General features: G+C 41.1%; 1 protein-coding gene across 5 annotated transcripts in view; it reads left to right on the forward strand.

The window, feature by feature from the left end:
- MID1 (midline 1) overlaps positions 1-23,235 on the forward strand; it is a 388,197-nt gene that overhangs the window by 333,175 nt on the left and 31,787 nt on the right. For all 5 annotated transcript variants that reach the window (XM_049873126.1, XM_049873123.1, XM_049873128.1 and 2 more), the window contains 2 exons: positions 11,310-11,417; positions 16,042-16,190. In XM_049873126.1, coding sequence (XP_049729083.1) covers positions 11,310-11,417; positions 16,042-16,190 — 257 coding nt within the window. The remainder of the gene's footprint in view (positions 1-11,309; positions 11,418-16,041; positions 16,191-23,235) is intronic.

Here is a 23,235-nt window from a genome sequence, read left to right on the forward strand (position 1 = left end):
AATTCTGGAAGACTCACACCAGCCCCTGAGCTCTGAACCACTGCCTTCTTTAGCACACACACCCTCTAAATAGTTTTAGCTTGTTTGAAGGTTTTGCTTTTAAGTGTACAGTCTGGTGGCATTAATTGCATTCACCATGTTGTGCAGCCAACACCACTATCCATTTCCAAATGTTTATCATCCCCCTGAACAGAAAACTCAGTATCCCTTAAGCAATAACTCCCCATTCCTCCTCCTCCTCCCAGCCCCTGGCAACCAGTAACAAACTTGGGTCTCTCTGCATTTGCCTATTCTAGGTATTTCTTATAAGTGGAATCACATGTTTGTCCTTCTGTGTCTGACTTATTTCACTCAGCGTGTTTTCAAGGTTCATCCATGCTGTAGCACGTACAGAACTTCATTTCCCTTTATGGCTGAATAATATTCCATTGTTTGGATGAATATGCCATATTTTGTTTATCCATTCATCTGTTGATGGATAACGACAGGTGAATGCTGGGTTGCTTCATCTTGGGTTGTTTCCACCTTTTGGCTATTGTGAATAGTGCTGCAATGAAAACCGATAAACAAATGTCTTGTTTGTGTTCCTTCTTTCAGTTCTTTTGAGTCTATATCCAGGAGTGGAATTGCTGGGTCATATGGTAATTTTGTATTTAACTTTTTGAGGAACTGCCAAAGTGTTTTCCATAGCAGCTACATTATTTTACATTCCCACCAGTAATGGACAAGGCTTCCAATTTCTTCATATCCTCAACAAAGGCATTTTTGCTGGGCAGCGTATTATACTGTTACAGTCATGTTTCATTTATAAAAAGAATGTGTTGCCTTTTTTTTTTAATGGTATCTTGCTACCTTATCCAACATTCAGGCTTCACGATCTTGGAAAACCTCAAGAAAAGAGGATTTATCATGAGGTCCTGGGAAGTTATGTTTTGATCCCACAGCAGAAATACAATAAAATGCTGTCTGAATAGTTAACCAACATGTAGAATCGGTCTTCTCTGGGCCAGATAATATTCTACCTTGTCTCTCTGCTAAAGGCCTCTATCCACATTGTCCATAGTTTCTATCCACCAAAAACACTTTATGAACAGATTCAACATTAAAAATACTGTCCTGTACTCTGGTAACTCCTCCGAAGACAGGGGCCCTGGGAACTTGGCCATTCTCCTCTGCTTCTATCCACTTGAACGAGGTCCACAAATATTTGACTTTGCTGTGAGAGTCTCAGGGTGCAGATTACATGTAAACAGATTAAGTGAATCACAGTAATTCAGTCTGCTGTTATTCAGTTCTCCTTGGCACGGTTTTATATACAGACAGAAGTGCGAGAGTCCTTTTCATTGTTTCTTCTGGAAGCTCTGTCTGACTTCTGCCCCGGGGTCTGGAATGCTCATCATAGATGCCTTTGGCAATAAAACAAAAGTCACCCTTGGATTCCCATATTCGTCCTCACACCTGGTCAGTACCTGATCAGCAGTCCACATGGAAGGGGGGACATTTGTAGGTAGGTTGTCCGCATCCCCTAGTCTTTCTGGTCAGATCTCAGGTTAGTAATAGTTCTGTTGGTTTCAGTTGCACCAGCTCTGGGCAGATTGGATTTAACTCCTCCAATGTTGTTCTTTTTCAGAGAGGTGGGACGATTGTGCCCGATTTTATAATACCATTAACCCTTTTAAATTTGGGTGCAGACTCAAAATTACATATGCCTATTAACAGTGACACCCACTCATCTGTCAGTTTATCGTACTGTGGTGGCTTGTGTGTTGCTTTGATGCTGGAAGCTATACCACCAGTATTCAGATACCATCAGGGTCACCCATGGTGGATGGGTTTCAGTGAAGCTTCTAGACTAGGAAGAAAGGCCTGGCACTACTTCTGAAAACCAACCAATGAAAACCCTGCAAAAACAAAACATTGTTTGACATAGTGCGGGAAGATGAGCTCCCTAGGTTGGAAGTCACTCAAAATACACAGCGGCTACAGCGATCAACTCGAGCATACTAAAGTTTGTAAAGATGGCACAGGACTGGGCAATCTTTCATTCTGTCGTGCACATAGGGTCGCCATGAGTCAGAGCTGACTGGACGGCAACTAACAACAACAAACATTAATAGAGAAAAGTGCTTTTGAGTCTAAATAACAACATCAATATAATATTCTATAAGAAAGGGTTTTAACCTTTTTCAAGGATAAATTTAAGTCTCTTTAGAGTGTACACCTTGGCTTTTACTACAAGGGCCAATTCTAAGCAAACTTGTAGAGTACATATTTGTCTTTTAAACCCCCAATCTCACTGATAGTCATTTCAAGGATAACAAGATTCAGAGTCTTAAACTGAAGGGTCACAGTTGATAGTATACCCATGGTGGACTAGAGTGGTGGTGAGCCCCTGGGTCACACAACTCCAGGGGGCACCGTTCTCATGGAATTCAAAGTGAATGGCGGCCTCTGGAATTGTGTATGTGGGCGCCCCTCTTTCCTCCACATCCTGAAGTAAAATTTCCTCTGTCCAACACATTGAGGTTATCCTGTCCACGCTCACTCCACGTTTCCCTCTGTGTACAAATCGGAAGTCATCTATCAAGTCAGCATATCCTTTTCATGATAGGAAGGAAAAGCTTTTATTCTGAAAATCTGGAAAAGGTTTTATTCTGAAAAAGTTGGAGATGGCCGACTCATTCCAGCAAAGAACTGCAAAATAAGAACATGAGGATTTCTGAAGTGCACGCTCGTCCAATTTCACCTGTGAGCAGTGACCAGACATTTTTCCCCACTGATACTCCCTTCTAAGTGTTCCATAAAATATTCCTAAATGTTTTAAGCCCAAGCATGTCTGAAATCTAATGATATTTATACTATGCACTGTACACCTCATTTCATAGTTGAGTGAAAGAGTAAGTTTTTAGAATTAATACTTAGAAACCGTTTATAGACTGTTAAAGAACATGTCACAGGCACACGTAGTTCACTCTTCAGTGTGTATGTGTAATTAAGTCCCTTTAATGTTTATTTTTTTTTCATGTTTATATGTATGTGACATGAAAAAAAGAAATTAATTGTGCACTTTACCCCACCCCTTCCCCGAAATACTGTACACCATCAGATGATTATACCGTAATACTTAGCTGGAGAATGTTTTACTGGACATTGCTAACCAAGTGCTCAGGAGGAAATAGCTAACCCATTCATTTTATCATTAATGAATCTGGGGGATGTTTGAGCATAACTTCATTTCTAGAGAGGGGCGGTAAACTGGGCAACCAGTGTTGAAACTGATTATTGGTGTCTGGTAAGGTGGAAACGCAGCCTAGTGGCCCTCAGTGGTGAACTTGATCTAGGACCTGAGTGTCAGCGTTTTGTGCTCACTTCATTATTTGACACTCTGATTTCTCTTTCTTCAGACTGTAAAGGGTCAGAAGGACATAGCCTGTCAAAGAAAAGCAGCCAGATTGCCCTAGAATTAGGCGACAGTGGGTCAGAAGCTCCCTACAGGCATGGATTGGTTCTTGTGTGTCTGCGTAATTTCCCTTCCTGCTCTATCCTTCTTTGACCACAGAATTCTTAAGGTGATCATGGGTATAACCCCCAGTGCCGTCGAGTCGATTCCAACTCATAGCGGTCCTATAGGACAGAGTAGAACTGCCCCATAGAGTTTCCAAGGAGCACCTGGTGGATTCAAACTGCCGACCCTTTGGTTAGCAGCTGTAGCACTTAACCACTACACAACCAGGGTTTCCGATCATGGGTATACTGGATAGTAAATAAACATATGATTTGTGAGAAATGTCCCTGGCTGGTACAAACAGCACACTCAGCTGCTAACTGAAAGATTGGTGGTTCAGGTGCACTGAGAGGTGCCTTGGAAGAAAGCCCTGACCATCTACTTCTGAAAAATCAGCCACCGAAAACCCTATGGAGCACAGTTCTACTCTGACACACATGGGGTCACCAGGAGTCGGAATTGACTCAACGGCAACTGGTTTGGTTCTGGCATCCTTAGGTTGGCCCCACTCCAAGAATTTCCATCAGTCTCCAGGACTTTTAACTCGAAAAATGTGAATTAGAAAAGAAAGTTCAAATCATAACCAGGAGCAACTAGCTCCCAGACCAAACTTGGAAACTAGAAACACCTGAAGACACTGAAAGTAGCTAATAAACCCTACCATATTTGAATTAATTGCCTATGTAAGAAATGGTATCATCCTATCACTGACAGAGTTGTACCTCAGGATAGATCTTGAAACATTCTTTTTGACGATGAATGCAACACCATTCCTCTTCGAGTTGTCATTCCCAGCATTGAGGACTATATGATTGTCCGATTCAAAATGGCCAATACCAGTCCATTTCAGCTCACTAATGCCTAGGATATTGATGTTTATGCATTCCATTTCATTTTTTTAAAATAATTTTTATTGTTCTTTAAGTGAAAGTTTACAAATCAGGTCTGTCTCTCATACAAAAATTTACATACACCTTGCCGTACTTTACTAATTGCTCTCCCTCAATGAGACAGCACAGTACTTCCCTCCACTCTCTCTAGTCGTGTCCATTGAGGTAGCTTCTGGCCCCCTCTGTCCTCTCATCCCCCTTCCAGACAGGAGATCCCAACGTAGTCTCATGTATCCACTTGATTCAAGAAGCTCGTTCTTCACCAGTATAGTTTTCCATCCCCTATTCCAGTCCAATCTCTGTCTGAAGAGTTGGCTTTGGGAATGGTTCCTGTCCTGGGCTAACAGAAGGTCTGGGGACCATGGCCTCTGGGGTCCCTCTAGTCCCAGTCTGACCATTAAGTCTGGTCTTTTTATGAGAATTTGGGGTCTGCATCCCACTGCTCTCCTGCTCCCTCAGGGGTTCTCTTTTGTGTTCCCTGTCAGGGCAGTCATCGGATGTGGCTGGGCACCATCTAGTTCTTCTGGTCTCAGGCTGATGTAGTCTTTGGTTTATGTGGTCCCTTCTGTCTCTTAGGCTTATAATTACCTTGTGTCTTTGGTATTCTTCATTCTTCCTCGCGCCAGATGGGTTGAGACCAATTGATGCATCTTGGATGGCCACTTGCTAAGCATTTAAGACCCCACACTGTCCAGAGTTACAACCATTTTTTAATTATCTTCAGCAAAATTTTACTTGCATGTGATATTAATGATATTGTTCAACAATTTCTGCACTCTTTTGGATCACCTTTCTTTGGAATGGGCACAAATATGGATCTCTTCCAGTCGGTTGGACAGGTAGCTCTCTTCCAAATTTCTTGGCATAGATGAGTGAGCACCTCTAGTACTGCACTGAGATGCTGAAACATCTAAATTGTTATGCTCTCAATTCCTGGAGCCTTGTTTTTCATCAATGCCTTCAGTGCAGCTTGGGCTTCTTCCTTCAATACCATAGGTTCTTGATCACATGCTGTCTCCTAAAATGGTTGAGCATCAATCAATTCTTTTTGGTACAGTGAGTGACTCTGTGTATTCCTTCCATCTTCTTTTAATGCTGAGTCATTCCATATTTTACCCATAGAATCCTCCAAAATTACAACTTGAGCCTTGAATTTTTTCTTCAGTTCTTTCAGCTTGAGAAATGTCAAGTGTGTTCTTCCTTTCTGGTTTTCTAACTCCAGGTCTTTGCACATTTCATTATAATGCTTTGTCTTCTCAAGCTGCCCTTTGAAATCTTCTGTTCAGCTCTTTTATGTGATCATTTCTTCCTTTGGCTTTAGCTACTCTACATTTAAGAGCAATGTTCAGAGTCTCTTCTGACATCATTTTGGCCTTTTCTTTCTTTCCTGTCTTTTTTTTTTAATAATTTTTATTGAGCTTTAAGTGAACGTTTACAAATCAAGTCAGTCTGTCACATAGAAGCTTATATACACCTTAACTCCATACTCCCACTTACTCTCCCCCTAATGAGTCAGCCCTTCCAGTCTCTCCTTTCGTGACAATTTTGCCAGTTTCTAACCCTCTCTACCCTACTATCTCCCCTCCAGACAGGAGATGACAACACAGTCTCAAGTGTCCACCTGATACAAGTAGCTTATTCTTCATCAGCATCTCTCTCTTACCCATTGTCCAGTCCCTTCCATCTCTGATGAGTTGTCTTCGGGAATGGTTCCTGTCCTGGGCCAACAGAAGGTTTGGGGACCATGACTACCGGGATTCCTCTAGTCTGAGTCAGACCATTAAGTCTGGTCTTTTTATGAGAATTTGGGGTCTGCATCCCACTGATCTCCTGCTCCCTCAGGGGTTCTCTGTTGTGCTCTCTGTCAGGGCAGTCATCGGTTGTGGCCGGGCACCATCTAGTTCTTCTGGTCTCAGGATGATGTAAGTCTCTGGTTCATGTGGCCCTTTCTGTCTCTTGGGCTCATAGTTATCGTGTGACCTTGGTGTTCTTCATCCTCCTTTGCTCCAGGTGGGTTGAGACCAATTGATGCATCTTAGATGGCCACTTGTTAGCATTTAAGACCCCAGACGCCACATTTCAAAGTGGGATGCAGAATGTTTTCATAATAGAATTATTTTGCCAATTGACTTAAAAGTCCCCTTAAGCCATAGTCCCCAAACCCCCGCCCTTGCTCCGCTGACCTTTGAAGCATTCATTTTATCCTGGAAACTTCTTTGCTTTTGGTCCAGTCCAGTTGAGCTGACCTTCCGTGTATTGAGTATTGTCCTTCCCTTCACCTAAAGTAGTTCTTATCTGCTAACTAATCAGTAAAAAAAAAAAACCTCTCCCACCCTCCCTCCCTCCCCCCTCGTAACCACAAAAGTATGTGTTCTTCTCAGTTTATACTATTTCTCAAGATCTTATAATAGTGGTCTTATACAATATTTGTCCTTTTGCCTCTGACTAATTTCGCTCAGCATAATGCCTTCCAGGTTCCTCCATGTTATGAAATGTTTCACAGATTCGTCACTGCTCTTTATCGATGCGTAGTATTCCATTGTTTGAGTATACCACAATTTATTTACCCATTCATCCGTTGATGGACACCTTGGTTGCTTCCAGCTTTTTGCTACTGTAAACAGAGTTGCAATAAACATGGGTGTGCATATATCTGTTCATGTGAAGGCTCTTATTTCTCTAGGGTATATTCCGAGGAGTGGGATTTCTGGGTTGTATGGTAGCTCTCTTTCTAACTTTTTAAGAAAACGCCAGATAGATTTCCAAAGTCCATTTCATTTTTGATGATTTCCAATTTTCCTAGGTTCATACTTCGTACATTCCAGGTTCCGATTATTAATGGATGTTTGCAGCTGTTTCTTCTCATTTTGAGCCGTGCCACATCCGCAAGTGAAGGTCCCGAATGCTTTACTCCATCCACATCATTATGGTCGACTCCACTTTGAGGAGGCAGGTCTTCCCCAGTCATCTTTTGAGTGCCTTCCAACCTGGGGAGCTCATCTTCCAACACTATATCAGACAATGTTCCGCTGCTATTCATAAGGTTTTCACTGGCTAGTGCTTTTCAGAAGTAGACTTCTGGGTCCTTCTTCCTAGTCTGTCTTAGTCTGGAAGCTCAGCTGAAACCTGTCCTCCATGGGTGACCCTGCTGGTATCTGAATACCGGTGGCATAGCTTCCAGCATCGCGGCAACACACAAGCCCCCACAGTACGACAAACTGACAGACACATGGGGGATAGTATTAAATATTATAAAATAGTATTTAATAGCAGTCACAAAATGAAGTAATATCCTAGCAGGCATAAGAAAGTATAGCATTTTAAAAAAGACAATCAGAAAAATTAACAATGATCAAAAGATTTAAGGAAAAGAAACTCGCATTGATACACTACTGTGACATTTTGTCACAAAACAGCAAAAACCATGTTTTTATCAGCTTGACATCAAAATACTTCATTCAAATTGGAGTAGGGTCACATACTACTGACCTTGGCTTAGGCAATGGTTTCTTAGGTACAACACTAAAAGCACAAGTGACAGTAGAAAAAATAGATAAATTAAATTTCATCAAATTAAAAACCTTTGTGCTTCAAAGGACACCACCAGTAAAATGAAAAGACAACACACAGATGGGAGAAAATATTTGACATATATAGGATAAGGAATTTGTATCCAGAACATATAAAGAACTCTTATAATTCATTAATAAGAAGACAACCCAATTAAAAAATAAGCAAAGGACCTGAATAGAGATTTTTCCAAAGAAGATACACAAATGGCCAACAAGCACATGAAAGATGCTCAAAATCATTAGCCGTCATGGAAATGCAAATCATAGCCTTATTGAGATTAAAAAAAAAAAAAACGCATTGCCGTCAGGTTGATTCCGACTCGTAGTGACCCTATAGGAGAGGGTAGAACTGCCCTGTAGTTTCCAAGGAGCGCCTGGTGGATTCGAACTGCCAACCTTTTGAGATTAGCAACATGTAAAAAAAAATTGAATAGCAACCTTTATGAAAATACCTCCTGTGGAGGAGGGAGCAGTTGACAAACGTAGGAGGTGCGCATTATTTATGTATAAATACGGGTACTGTTGGTGGGAATGTAAAATGGTTCATCCACTTTGGAAAACAATTTGGCAGTTCCTCAAAAAGTTAAACACAGAGTTTACATATGACCCAGCAATTCCACTCCTAGCTATATACCCACGAGAAGTAAAAACATATGTACACACAAAAAACTTGCACACAAATGTTCATTGCAGCATCATTCATAATAATTAAAAAGTGGAAACAACCCAAATGTCTGTCCACTGATGAATGGATGGGCACAATGTGCTATACCCATACAATAGACTATTACTCCACAGTAAAAAGGAATGAAGTACTAATCGGTCCTATGACATGGATGAACCTTAAAAACATTATGCTAAGTGAAAGAAGCTAGTCACAAAAGACCACATAGTATATGATCCCATCTGTATGAAATGTCCAAAATAGGCAAACCCATAAAGACAGAAAGTAGATTAGTGGTTGGGGATTTTGGGAAGAAATGGAGGGTGACTGCTAATAGATACAGGGTTTCTTTTTGAAGTATTGAAAATGTTCTAAAATTAGATCGTGGTGATGGTTTCACAACTCTGTGAGTAAAAACCATAGAACTGTATGCTTTAAATGAGTGAATTTTATGGTGCGTGAAATATATCCCAATAAAGCTTTAAAAAAAAAAAAGACAACCAAAAAACAATACAAAAAAGTAACCCTGAGGACTTAATTTCATTTCTACACATTCCTAGAAAACCAATAAATCCAATCCCTGCATATTAAATGTTTGTAGTATATCGTGAGAGCAACTTGATTTATTGTATTTTACCCTGTCTCTTCTTAAAAGGTTATTTTCACTATCCATCCCTTCAAAAAATATTTTTTGAGTGCCTATTTATTGCCAGACATGGCACTAGGCACTTGGGATACATTATTGAATACAATAGGCAAAGATCCCTGCCCTGACCAAACTTATATCCGATTTACCTTTATTGTACACTCAAGTACGTTTTAGCATATAGGGCTCATTCTAGTCGATACTTCTTAAGTCTAGGGTGCTACTTTTCAGAATTTTACTTCCTCCACCATAATGTACCCACGTTATCAATACGAGCCCATCCTTTTCACAGCTCAATAATGATCAGTTATTAATTTCAGTTTGAGGTCAAAAAGAAGCAATTTATTGAGAGCAGTGGTGTTTCAAGTAAATATTTTAATAGATAGCTAAATTTGTTTGGGAAACCTCAGGGGAACTAGAAATGACAACATAAAAGTAATGGTAACAGAGATTAAGCCCAGTAATAAACTTCCTGGAAACATTCGCCTGCTTTTGGCATTCTGTTCTTGTCAATCAATGCATGTTTATTTTTTTTTCCTTTGTTCATTGAACAAACATCTAGCTAAACTGATGTAGAATACGATCACATGGTTTGCTGCGTGTGAACGGTGACCATCACCATCTCAGAAGATGTCTTGCACAGTCTCTGTTGTGTCTTATGACCACCAGGAATAAAATTCAAGGGATACGGGGGCTTCTGGAAACAGGAAATGGTTTCTCAGAGCAGCCATCAGTAGATTTTTATCCTGAACTCATGACCCTACTTCCAGTTTACCTCATTCATAGAGAGTGAAATGACTCCCATTTAGATAAAGTATCCCAAATCAGAAGCTTGATGACTGGGCCATTTCTCCTCCCCGGAATATGCTAGAGTGATCAGTGCCATTCTCATTCTTTGTGACACTGCAACTTCTGCTGTGCCTGTGTTAACATAACACCACTCTCCCGTGCTATCTCCCTCTCCCACAGCTGTAAAATCTGGGTCTCTGTTTGTGAACGAGCATTTCAGACTTGTCCTGAGGTGGAGGAAACTGTGTACAGAGTATTTCCCAAGCCCAGTTGCCAAGAATGAGCTCACTGTAACCCTCTCTTGCATACAATGAGTCTCAAACACTTCAAACACAAGCCATTTGATTATGATCCACATTTCCACAAGAATGGTATGCTTTCATTGTCGAACCTTGGTCTTTCACAAGTATGTTGTTGTTGTTGGGTGCCCTCACGTCGGTTTCTACTCATAGCAACCCCATGTGACAGAGTAGAACTGTCCCATAGGGTTTTCTAGCCTGTAATCTTCATGGGAGCAGATCGCCAGGCCTTCTCTCCCTCAGAGCCGCTGGGTAGGTTTGAACCGCCAAATTTGGTTAGTTGCCGAGTGCTTAACAGTTGTGCCACTGGTGCTCCTTTTTTTTCAAAAGTATTCCAGGAGTTAAATTTCAAATAGTGCCATAAGATTCATAAGAAGATTCACCCAACCTATTTCTTGTCAGATGTTTTTTACAGCAATTAAATACAAAACTGATGCCAGTATTTAAAATAAATATTAAAAGACTATGATGCTACCTTGCTTTTGGAAAATTTGTCCAAAAGACATTGACAATAATCTATCTGGCACTAAAAAACTAAGATTAGGTTTTTTTTTTTTAACAAGTTATTTTTACCGGTCTAATTTGACACTTTTTTTTTTTTTTCAAAATATAAAAGCAGGAGTGGCAAATATATTTAATTTCAAGTGTCAATTTCTAACTAATCAGTAATGGCTATATGTATGTGGTGTTAAGAAAGATTCTGAGGCTGAGTCTGGCTTAGCAGAAAAGACTGCTATCATTGCATAATAATGTCTTCCAGGGATGCACAGTAGAGGAGTGGGCGTGGAAGTTGGGTATTTACCATCCCTGGATAATAGGAAGAAGAGTTCACATTTAAAATATCTTCTTAGAGACTGCTAGAAACATACTAGTCTAAGCTAAAAATAGCATTTAACTGAAACTAAAGACCAAGTTAACACTTAACCATTGTATCTATTTTGTAGGTTAACGCATCACGTCAAGAAGCCAAACTGATGGAGGAATGTGATCTTCTTATTGAGATCATTCAGCAAAGACGACAAATTATTGGAACCAAGATCAAAGAAGGAAAGGTAAGATTTCTAAGGGAGATGATTTCATATTCTCTACCTGGAGAAAATGTCATATTCCCATATATTCCAGTGACTTTGAAAATGTTGAACACCCTCTTTTTCTGTACTTTCTATAATTTCCTCCTAGGCCTTAAAGACTTAGTTCAAAAGCAGTTTCTTTCTCCACTCCCTTCTTTGTATTATCTTGGTCTCCTCTGCTACCTCTAACACAAGGACTGCTCCATTGCACACCTCCAGGGGCAGCATGGAGGCCTTACCTACCATAGCCATTGTTTGCCATCTATCTCTTCTCTATAATTTTGATGGACTTCATCGAAATTTAAAACTTCTTTTCAAAAGGCACTGTTAAGAGAATAAAAAGATAAGCCACAAACTGGGAGAAAATATTTATTTCCAAAAATAAGCCAGTGAAAACCCTGTGGATCACAACAGTCCAATCAGGTTGTGCACAGACAGGGTCACCATGAGTTAGGGGCCGACTTGACTCTGGAAATGTGAGGAACCAGGCAGGGAAAGCAAGTATGGGCAAGGGGCCCCAGTAAGGGGCATGGGGGCCTGCAGGTGGTGACAGGGCAGTCTAAGGGCTCTGAGTCAAGAGGAGGATGATGGGCCCTCTCTCAGAAGTGGGGACATGCGGAAGAACCATGTAGAATGGTGGGGACCACAAAGGTAAATGACATCCACCTCATTCCTTTGCCTGGATCTGTCTCTGGGGGCCAACCACAAGGCTGTTAAACCTGGTGTAAACCACCTCACCACAAATCCTCCAACTGAGGAGCTTGCCAAGCAGGTGATGTTATGCATGAGTACATACTGGCAATTCCTGCTCTCAGACCATTGTTCGCTCTTTGAAATAAATAGCTTGACAGCCTTTAGAGTTGGACAGCCTGGGGAGGCAGAAGCCCAAAGGCTCCCAGGAAAAGACTTTTTTCCTTTTTTCAGTAGTAGGGGATAAGTTTCACATCCACACATGGAAAACTGATAGCACACACCAGATTAAGCAATTTGTACATTTAGCATCCAGACACCAATCGGTGGTAGAACGCTGAAGGCCACAGCTAAACAAGGAAAGAGTCCCTTCTCTTCACTGCCTTTTATCTACTCGAAATCTCAAAAATGTAAGAGAATTAATGGGGACTAAATGTATCGGCTTTCCATAGCCTTAAAGAGACACTGAGTACCAGCCTCATCATCAGTTTAAATATATGTTAATTGAGGATGAATTGTTTGAACACAGCAGTGTTGGGATATGTGTTTTACACATACATACATACACACACGTAAAAGCTTTTAAAATGCATTTAAGGTAAAATAAAAGGATGCTTTTGAAAGAGTATATAAGGTATAGTAAAAAAAAAAGGAGCACACAAAATCATAAACAGGCCTATGTCCCCATTAAAGGGAGATTCCAATAGACAAAATATTTCCTTGACGATTATAAAGTGAATTCAAAGTTATAATGTGGCAAGCTCACTTCTGGAAGGAAAAATGGATATAATCACCTGGGAAAACTTTCCCCTGCAGCTGTAACTCATCCATATATAGGATCTTCTTATGTCTGTGTATCTACTATTTCTTAAAAAATAAAAAAAAAGTTATTCCTCTTATTAGAGTTTAAAAATTACATGTTTGCCTGGTTCTTCAAAAATGTGTGTGTGTGTGTGTGTATGTAATGAGGAAATAAGCATTTTGCTAAATGTTCAGTATCTGATTTTGACAATTCTTACCATGTAGGACCATGTTTCTCAGACTGTGGTTCAAATCACAGCCATCTGGTCAGAATCACTTCACCCAGGGGTCGGTATCCTTTTCTGTAAAGGGCCAGATAGTCAATATTTTAGGCTTCGTGGGTCATACGGTCTCTGATGCAGTTATTCGACTCTTCCCAGCCTTGTAGCATAATAGCAGCCTGGATAATTCATAAATAGATGGGTGTGAGTTTGTGCCAATAAAACTTTATTTACAAAAACAGGCAGTATGCTGGATTTGGCCCCAGACAACAGTTTATGAATCTCTTATCTTAGAGCAGTGTTTTTCTTTCTTTCTTTCTAAACTGGAACCCATAGTAAGAAGTACATATGATTTCCAATCCGACATAAGTACACAAGCGAAAAATAGTTTTACAAAGCGCCCTCTGCTATTTTGTTTTCTGCTCTCCTCTTCAATTTTATTAATGCTAATCCTGACCTTACTAATGGCTCACCACCTGCAGGTCAAAAAACATTCAATGCTTCTTAAAATGCAAATTCCCACTGCTCCGTTGATTACAAGGCCTTAGCTAGACTCTTGGCAAGGGGGCCCAAACATCTACAGTTTTTTCTAAAAGATCCCCAATTGATTCTTCTGCAGCCAGTCTTGAGAAGCTCCAATCTGGTGGATTGATGGAACAGTACCCAAACCACCAAACCCACGGCCCTCGAGTCGATTCCGACTCTTAGAGACCCTGTAGGACAGAGTAGAACTGCCCCCATAGGGTTTCCAAGGCTGTAAGTCTTTATAGAAGCAGACTGCCACATCTTTTTCCTGCAGAGCAGCCGGTGGGTTCAAACTGCCAACCTTTCGGTTAGCGGCTGAGCACTTAACCACTGCACCACTAGAGTTCCTTTGGAATAGTATATGGACCTAAAATTAAAATGGTGCTCAACAATTACTCTCAACAGAGCAGCTCTGTATTTTCAAAGGTGAATCTCACATTTGGCTTGCTTCAATTTAGTGTGTTTTGTTTGTTGGGTTTTTTTTTTTCTTTTCCTTATGTCCCATTAATGTCCAGCATCATGACAGAAGATGAAAAAGAAGATAATGGAATTCAAAAGAAGAAACCAGAGTTCAAACATTGTCATAATCTGTGTGGTCGCTAATAGGCATAACCAAAGGATATGTGATTGGGATAAAAATGATTCTAAAGAAATATTTTGACCTATTTTCTTTTGTTAGTTAAAGAATTATATTAAACATCCTCAATTTTGTCATATATTTAAAGCATTCTTGTTGTGTGATTAAATATTCCAATCACTTGGTTGCTCTGGGGACTCTAAATTATTTTTCCTTCTGGAATTTTCTTTCCTCTGACAATTTCTTCTGAGTGTGTTCTAATATCCTGAATTGGACTGAATGCCTGTCTTAGCTTTGCCTCTAGATATAATGATGTCAAAAGCTAAAATCTATTTTGTGTAAAATAAGCGTTATTTTATTCAGCTAATGAACACTGTTAATCCTCTGGGAGAAGTCACTGTAATTATGATGAGTTAAATCTTCTACCAGGCTCAAGATCACATACTATGTCCCCAAACGTTTTAACACTTCATTTTCTGACCCCTTATTTTTAGGAATTTTCTCACCTTTGCACTGAAATACTGTGGCTGCTGCTTCTCAATTCAGCATTAATTTCCTTCGTTTCCTGTAGCTCATAGCTGGGGTTGGACAGTCCTCAGAGGCCTTCAGTTTTGACATCTCTTTCCTTCCTTTTCTTCGATTAGAGCTATACAAGGATGATAATGACGACTTGGAGAAAGAAGGAATTTCTTAGAGTTAGCAGGAATTTTGGAAGGAGCTTGGACCAGCCTTGTGTGTAAGACAGATTAACCGGCCTCCTCCCTACCCTTTTGCCCAGGGCTATTTTCCATTCCAGAATTATCTTAAAGCCAGCCAAGACCTGTCCAAGGGTGTGTAGATGGGGGCACTAGGCACACGGCACTTCTAATTAGCACTCTAATTTTAACTTGGCTTCTGGCCAGCAGTCTTCATCTCACAGCAGATTCCAAGCACCAAAGGGAATAGTCAAGTGCACTACCTTGGTCTTATCTTGGCCTGCCCCAGAGGTTTTGGTCAATTAAGTTTGAGGGTCATTTCAAGCAAGACAGAATCAGGATATGGAATGGAGGTTGTGAACCAAACCTGCGGTGTTATATCGACTGGAAAAGGCTTATCAAAATAGTTCTGAGTTATCAAGGAAGCACAAAGTGCCTGGAAATGACGTTCCCAGACTGGGGAAATGGCCCAGCTGTGCTTTTTTTGGCTTTCTCTCATCTGCTCAACAGGAAAGAGATTAATCAATGGAAAAAACGCTCCCTTTCTGTTAATTACCACATGGGTTTTAGATAGTGTGGGAAATAGCAATGCCTAATGCTTTCACATCACAATTTTATTACATGGATTGCAAAGAACTTTTTAGAAAGTGGTTTTGACTTAAGCCACAAATTCACAACTATCGAGGTGTTTTATTTTATTCATGGCACAACTGAAGCACTAGAGGTATAAAATTCCGGAGTTCCCTAAGGTCTTCAAGTAATTGTGTGGAATAATCCAGGGAAGAGGTCTGGTGACCCTGCATAATTTACCACCAGGCAACACCTCTTTTTTTCCCATCAACAGGGAAGTAATTCACAATTCAGTGTTTCCTCATAAAACAAATTAGCAACACTCCTCCAAGGAGATAAAGAATATGTAAGACAAGAGTACCGTAACGGGGCGTTCCGTGTTTCAGTGTCTCCAGATGCCACTCTGTGAACTTTTGTTGAAGGATAGCTGACATTCACCACAATGCATACATCGGGAGTGTCCAGCTGGTGCATTTTCACTCAGCGAGTCCACCCGTGTAACCATCTCATTGCTTCTTTTGTTCAAGGTGGTGAGGCTCCGGAAACTGGCTCAGCAGATCGCCAACTGCAAGCAGTGCATTGAGCGCTCAGCATCACTCATCTCCCAGGCGGAACATTCTCTAAAGGAGAACGACCATGCTCGCTTCCTGCAGACTGCTAAGAATATCACCGAGAGGTGAGTGCAGGGGCCGCTGGGAGTCCTCAGCTACTGGGCTCTTGTATCTGAGATGCGATTGGTTAGCCTTGCCCTCGCCTTGCTTTTGTTCTCACTTAGAGGACTGAGTACCAGAAAGAATAGAGGTTTGGGATTGTTTTGTTCCAGCAAAAGATGCTTGACTTTGACATGTCAAAAGCCTTTCAGTAACACCCTGGCATTCGAGGCCTTTGAAACAAGAGTCTACCAGTTCAAAAGAGTAAAATCAGCCTGCTTTTGGGGGATGGGGGTGGGAGAAAGCTTATGATGGCACAAAAACAGCATTTATTGAGACTCTCAGACCTGATCTTATCACGTACTTGATAAGAGAATCAAAATGAAAGTAAACAACATAAAAGGGAATCTTTCCTTCCATCCCAGGACTCATCTATATACATATATTTAAAAAAAAAATCACACGGGTGTTGTTCTCTGTTAGCCTATTATTATTTGGCTGAGAAACTTCACCTCTTCTTAAAAGGGCAAGGCTGACTCACGTAGGAGAGAAAAGACCAAACTGTCAACCTCAAACCTTATTTTAAAACACCCTCTATTCTTTCAGGGACTTAAAAATGATGTTATCCGAGTAGTCAGCTCAGCCGTGAAATTGGCAGGGATGAGTATTCCTTCAGCTCTTGTACTTGATTGGCATAAAAATTAGTCTCCATCATTGACGCCAATGCCTATAGCAATTCCAGTGAATCCAAAGAGAAGCACTAGACTGCGCCGGTTATACCCATTGCCATGTCAATGACATCTCCCACCAATGCCAGTGACCTTGTCTTTTCATCCATTTTAATTTTCAGAGTCAACTGCTCTTGCCCCAAAGTCATAATAAAGTCCTATCACTAGAAGACCCCAGATAGCTCATTCATGCTGGCCCTCCTGACTTCTAGGTTCTAAGTGTTGAATTATCTTTGCTGCTTTCATTTGGACCTCATTCAATTTCCCTAAATTCATCCTAAAGTTAAAAACTGCAAGCAATGCTCTAACACTTCAGTGTACCCCGAACACTCCAATAGACAGTGTTGACACTTACGTCATGGTTTCCAGCTGGAAACTGAGAGGAATTTCCTCCAGCTATAAATTGTGCGATGTCGCGATGAAGTGGCTATTGTGAGCTGCATTTCTCAGCCATCCCTAAAAAAGTAATTCAAGTATTTGTTGTTGTTAGCTGCCATCAAGACGGCCCCTAACTCATGGCGACCCCGTGCACAATGGAATAAAATATTGCCCGGTCTTTCACCATCGCCATGACCAGTAGTAGATCAAACTGCTGTGATCAGCGTCATAGCAACACTCAAGCCTCCACTGACAGATGGTGGTGGCTGTGCATGAGATGCATTGGCCGGGAACTGAGCTTGGATCTCCTGCATGGAAGACGAGAATTCTACCTCTGAACCACGAGTGCCTCCCATATATGTTAATTGAATCTATATTTTCACATTTCAACATGTCAGTCAACCCCTCCTAGTCTCCCCCTTCCAATCTTAGTCTCTGTACATGCCTCTATTCTTCAGCCTGTCACTTAACATTCTTCTGTAGGATGGAACGTTCTAGTTCTCTGTTTCCTGTCACATCAGCCTTGGGCTGTGGCTCCTGTACCCTTCCCAACCATCTTTATTCTTCTACTCAAGTGGAGAAAGCCCAGTACCAACTTTTTTTTCCCAGTACAACCCCACTCACTGCCGTCGAGTCGATTCCAACTCATATCAACCCTACAGGACAGAGTAGAACTGCCCCATACCAACTTTTAATCCTGCAGGCATTCCAAAAGTGAGACTTAACATGCAGTTTTTCTGCATCATTAAGTCACTGGAAGGGGGTATGTTATTCTGCCACCTGAATCAAAACTGCAAAAATGTCTTCTATTCAGAAACATCCAAAGAACCCAAAGGAGAAAAAGCATCAAGCTTTCCATGGTAGGAGCTGCTTACCTGCTGAAATCAACTGTTGGGCCCTGCTCTAAGTGTGGAGTAATCATGGGTAGCATTGGGGCTGCTCCTTAGCATGGCCAAGTCTAATTTCGCTCAAATACTATAAAGGGGCAGGACCCTGGCCATCTGTTTGCCCCACAATAGCCCCAGCAGATAGTAAACTGCCTGCCTGCATGAATGTATCTGTAGAACAGGGCGAACCTACCTAATTTGGTGGTGTTTTTTTTTTTTTTTTAGGGATAAAATGAAATAATGTAGTAAAAATATAAGCACAATTCCTTGCACATGGGGAGCGTACAAAACTAATTCCATTCGTTCCCACCTCACTAATATGACTAGAAATAAAACACATAACATACAATTTTCTCAAACCACACCAACATGTAGGTCTTTGCTGTGATTGTATATGCACCCTTATAAAATTATGCTTAAAAAAACTGGTCACTAAATCCAATCTTAGGAAGGTTGGTCTACTGCTTATGAGAAATCTAAAAGCAAAATCATGTTGAGCAAGGAATTATCTGCTAAAGAAAATTTCTTCTGAATTGTGCCCCTTTTTCAGAACATCCCTGAGGCTCTTAAGAGTCCCTGGATGGTGCACATGATTAAAGTTGATTCCAACTCCTGGTGACCCCATGTGTGTCAGAGTAGAACTGTGCTCCATAGGGTTTTCAGTGGCTGATTTTTCAGAAGTAGATCACCAGTCCTTCATTCCAACCACCAACCTTTCAGTTAGCAACCAAGCGTGTTAACCATTTGTACCACCCAGGGACTCCATCTCAGAGATTAGGGACATCAGATTAGAAATAGAAATGAAAACTAAAGATATAAGGCAAAGTTTAGTCCAAAGGACTAATGGACGACATCTACCACGGCCTCCACCAGACTGAACCCAGTACAACTAGATGGTGCCCGGCTACCACCACTGACTGCTCTGACAGGGATCACAATAGAGGGTCCCTGACAGAGCTGGAGAAAAATGTAGAACAAAATTCAAACTCACACACACACACACAAAAGACCAGACTTATTGGTCTGACAGAGACTGGAGAAACCCTGAGAGTATGGCCCCCGGTCACCCTTTCAGCTCAGTAATGAAGTCACTCCCAAGGTTCACCCTTCACCCAAAGATTAGACAGGCCCATAAAACAAAACGAGACTAAAGGGGCACACCAGCCCAGGGGCAGGGACTGGAAGGCAGGAGGGAACAGGAAAGCTGATAATAGGGAACCCAAGGTCGAGAGAGAGAATATTGACATGTTGTGGGGTTGTTAACCAGTGTCATAAAACAATGTGTACTAACTGTTTAATGAGAAACTAGTTTATTCTGTAAACCTTCATCTAAAGCACAATAAAAATAAAAGAAATAGAAATGAAAATCTCTGGCTGTGATTAGTGGCCCAGAGAGTAATGTGCACCCCACCTTCTTAGCATCGAGATGGAAACCAGTGTCCTTATGTGCCCCAGTATATTAAAAAAGAGCTGAACACACATACCAACAAGTGCATACATGCACACGCATGCACACACAGATGCGACTATAAAGCCGGAAACTGAGAAAGTGCCATAGCACTAAGAGCCCTGGCAGATTTGGGCAGTTTATCAGAAAAGCCAGACGGTGGGTCACAAGGATTTGGAGAAACATGGCCGCAAATGTTGACGTTGGCTGGTTTCCCCTTGCCTGTCATTCCATTGGAGAATTTGAAATGGTAGCCAAAGATACGTATCTTTCCTGCCATTAAAAAAATATGTAGGTGTTAAAAGCCCAAATAATCTCCAAAGATTCTGGCTGTCAGTCTTTGCTTCCTAGTCTTCAGAGCTCTTTCAGGTTCCCACCATCAAGATGGCAGGCATTTTTAGCAGTGCCACTTGACTAAAGCATTTTTTAAATTTAATTTTGGGGGGGACCATAGAACCAGGTATAGGGCAGTTCTATCACATGGGGACACTGTGAGTCAAAATCAACTCAACAGCACCTAACAATAACAACAACAATATAGAACCAGGAGAAACTTGAGAAGAAAATCTATTTTGGATGAGTCTTCTGCCACCGGGCAGAGGAAGGTCAGAAGCCAGATGATCCGTGTCCAGAGCCACCAAGATCCTCTAATCTGTTGAGCGCAAGGTCTGTGCCCTGCATGACCAGCAGAAACAGGTAGTTGAAAGTTAGGCACTTGTTTCAGCATAGCTCAATGCACTTCTTCCTGCTGGACACCACAAAACAGAATCAGTTGGGTAGTTCCCTCTGAAATTTTTTATTTGAAGTGATCAAATGGCACCATAGTATTTCTTTGAACTTTTCTGCTTTGATGCAAATATCTCGAGCTCTTTGGTATGTGGCATACTTGAAGTATTTGGAAGGTATTTGTTGAATACTTGCTTAATAATCCTATGACCTTGTCTCAGTTACCTAGTGCTGCCATAACAAAAGGTATCACAGGTGGGTGCCTTTAAAGAACAGAAATTTATTTTCTCACAGTTCTGGAGGCTAGAAGTTCAAATTAGGGTCTTGGCCATGTCGATTCTTTCTGTGGGGCTCTCTCCAAGTTTCTAGTGTCTGTCAGCAATCCTTGGTGTTGCTTTGCTTGTAGACGATCGTCACATGGCGTCTGTCTTCCCCCGTGTGTGTGTGTGTGTCTGCTCTTTTTATAAGACACCACTCAAAAGGGATTAGGTTTAGGACCTACTCTATTCTGGTATGACCTCTTTAACAAAACAAAAGAAAATTCTTATTTCCAAAGAGGGTCATATTCACAGGTACAGGGGTTAGGACTTAACATAACTTTTGGGGGTACACAATTTAATCCATAATGAACTCTGAGTTTGCAGCACTTTTTCTCTTTACAGATGATAAAGAAAACATTTCCTAAGTGCAGTTTGAACATCTGTGAAAAATGCCTAACAGCCATCCCTTCAACCATCAGTAGTAACAATAATTAGCCCAATTCCCTTGGGTGCAATACTGAGCCAACAAAACCACACAACTCTGCCGTTCACTGCTTCTGCTGTTCACTGCTTCTTGGTGAAAGGGTCAGGAGGCGAGGTTAAATTCTCCACCCTCATCCAAACACTTGAAGCCTTTCTCTCCAAGGTTGATGCCTCTTCAAATTTTCATCAGTGGATCCCAATATCACTCCAGTGATGACGTTGTTGATCAGCCTCTTTCCTCCCTCCCCTCCCTCCCATCTACATTTACAGAATATTGAACATGTGCTGGAAATGCAGCAACGGTAGCAAATTGATTTCTAAAGATTTAGAGCATTTCACAAGTATAAATTTTTATTTAACAGACTTGATTTTTTGGAACAGTTTAGGTTTACAGAAAAATTGTGCAGAAAGTGCAGAGTTCCCATATAACTTCTCCCTCCACCCACACAGTTTCCACTATTATTAACATCTTACATTGGTGTGGTACACTTGCAACAGTTGATGAACCAATACTAACTCCTTATTGTTAACTACAGTCCATAGCTTACATTAGGGTTCACTGTGTTGTACAGTCCTATGGGTTTTGACAAATACATAATGTCATGTGTCCACCATTGCGGTATCACACGGGATAGTTTCACTGCCCTAACAATGCCCTGGGTTTCACCTATTCACCCCTCCCTCCCTCCTTCCCTACCCCTGAACCCCTGGCCACCACCGATCTTCTCACTGTCTCTGTAGTTTTGCCTTTTCCAGAATGCCCTAGAGTTGGAATCATACCATATGTAGTCTTTTTAAACTGGCTTATTTCACTTAGCAAGATGCATTTAAGGTTCCTCCACATCTTTTTGTAGCTTGATAGCTCATTTCCTGTTTATTGCTGAATAATATTCCACTGTATGGACGTACCACAGTTTGTTTATCCATTCACCTGTTGAAGGACATCTTGGTTGCTGCCAGTTTTTAGCACTGCTGAATAAAGCTGCCGTAAACATTCATGTGCAGGTTTCACAGGTGCAATTTTTATAGCAAAGATACATTATCTTTGTAGAATCTGAAATTTTGAGGAGCCTTTAAGAGACATTCACCAGGCACTCTTTGGAAACTCTATGGGGGCAGTTCTACTCTGTCATATAGAGTCGCTATGAGTTGGAATCAACTTGACAGCAATGTTTTTTTTTTTTTTTGAATTTTCATTAAGAGACATAAGAAGAGATGTAACCCTGGGGGTAATAACTAGGCTGAAATTTTTCTAGATTAAATGGAAGAGCACAAACCTGGGATTTGCCTCCTGGCAGCTGGCAGCCAGGTTTGTGACCTGACAATGCTCTTATTTAGAAAACGAGTAATAATCTAGATTTAGACCTAGATATTTCGGAGTCATTTCTTTGCTCTAAAATTGACAACGCCTTACACAGTACCCTGAACATAAAACCAACCAGTTTCTATGGAGTCCTTTCCAACTCAGGGCGCCCCCATGTGTGTCAGAGTAGAACTGTGCTCTATTGGATTTGCAATGGCTGATTTTTCAGAAGTAGGGTAGACTTAAATCTTCAACCTTTCTGTTAGCAGCCCAATAGGTCACCCATTTGCACCACCCAGGGACTCCACCCTGCATATAGTAAGTAGCTCCTTAGTAAGCGTTGTTTACCGAATTTAACAAAATGTCAAAAACAAGATTACAAATCCAACGTGGTTGATGCACTCAGAAGTGGTGTGCTTGGTGCCAAAATTCTCTTGTTTTTAAGCAAATCGCTCACGTTTTTTTCAATCAGTCAAAATATTCTGCAATAACTGAACTTCTCAAATCAACTTGAGAGTACATAGAAGGAGGTTGGTTCATACCAATGCTTTGCTTTCTAGTTTAGCGAGTGAGAACTCTAACCAGAAAACCTAAATGGACAGGAGAAACGTCCATCTGCTAGGGAATTTGTGGGAATGCTCATGAATATTTTCCACGGCATCTGCTGGGAATATGGTGCAAGAAAATGAATACAAGGAAGACAAAAGAGAGCCAGACCCAAACTCCTTTTTTTAAGTTTATTTCAGAGAGAGGCTAGGAGTTGATTAAACTAATCCGATATCTGGAAACATTTTTTTTTTTTAATCTTACTTTGCCTGTTATGCAGTTTGAAATGTGGGGGACTCTCTCCTTTGAAGCG

Source organism: Elephas maximus, chromosome X, assembly GCF_024166365.1.
Source record: "Elephas maximus indicus isolate mEleMax1 chromosome X, mEleMax1 primary haplotype, whole genome shotgun sequence".
Taxonomy (NCBI): domain Eukaryota; kingdom Metazoa; phylum Chordata; class Mammalia; order Proboscidea; family Elephantidae; genus Elephas; species Elephas maximus.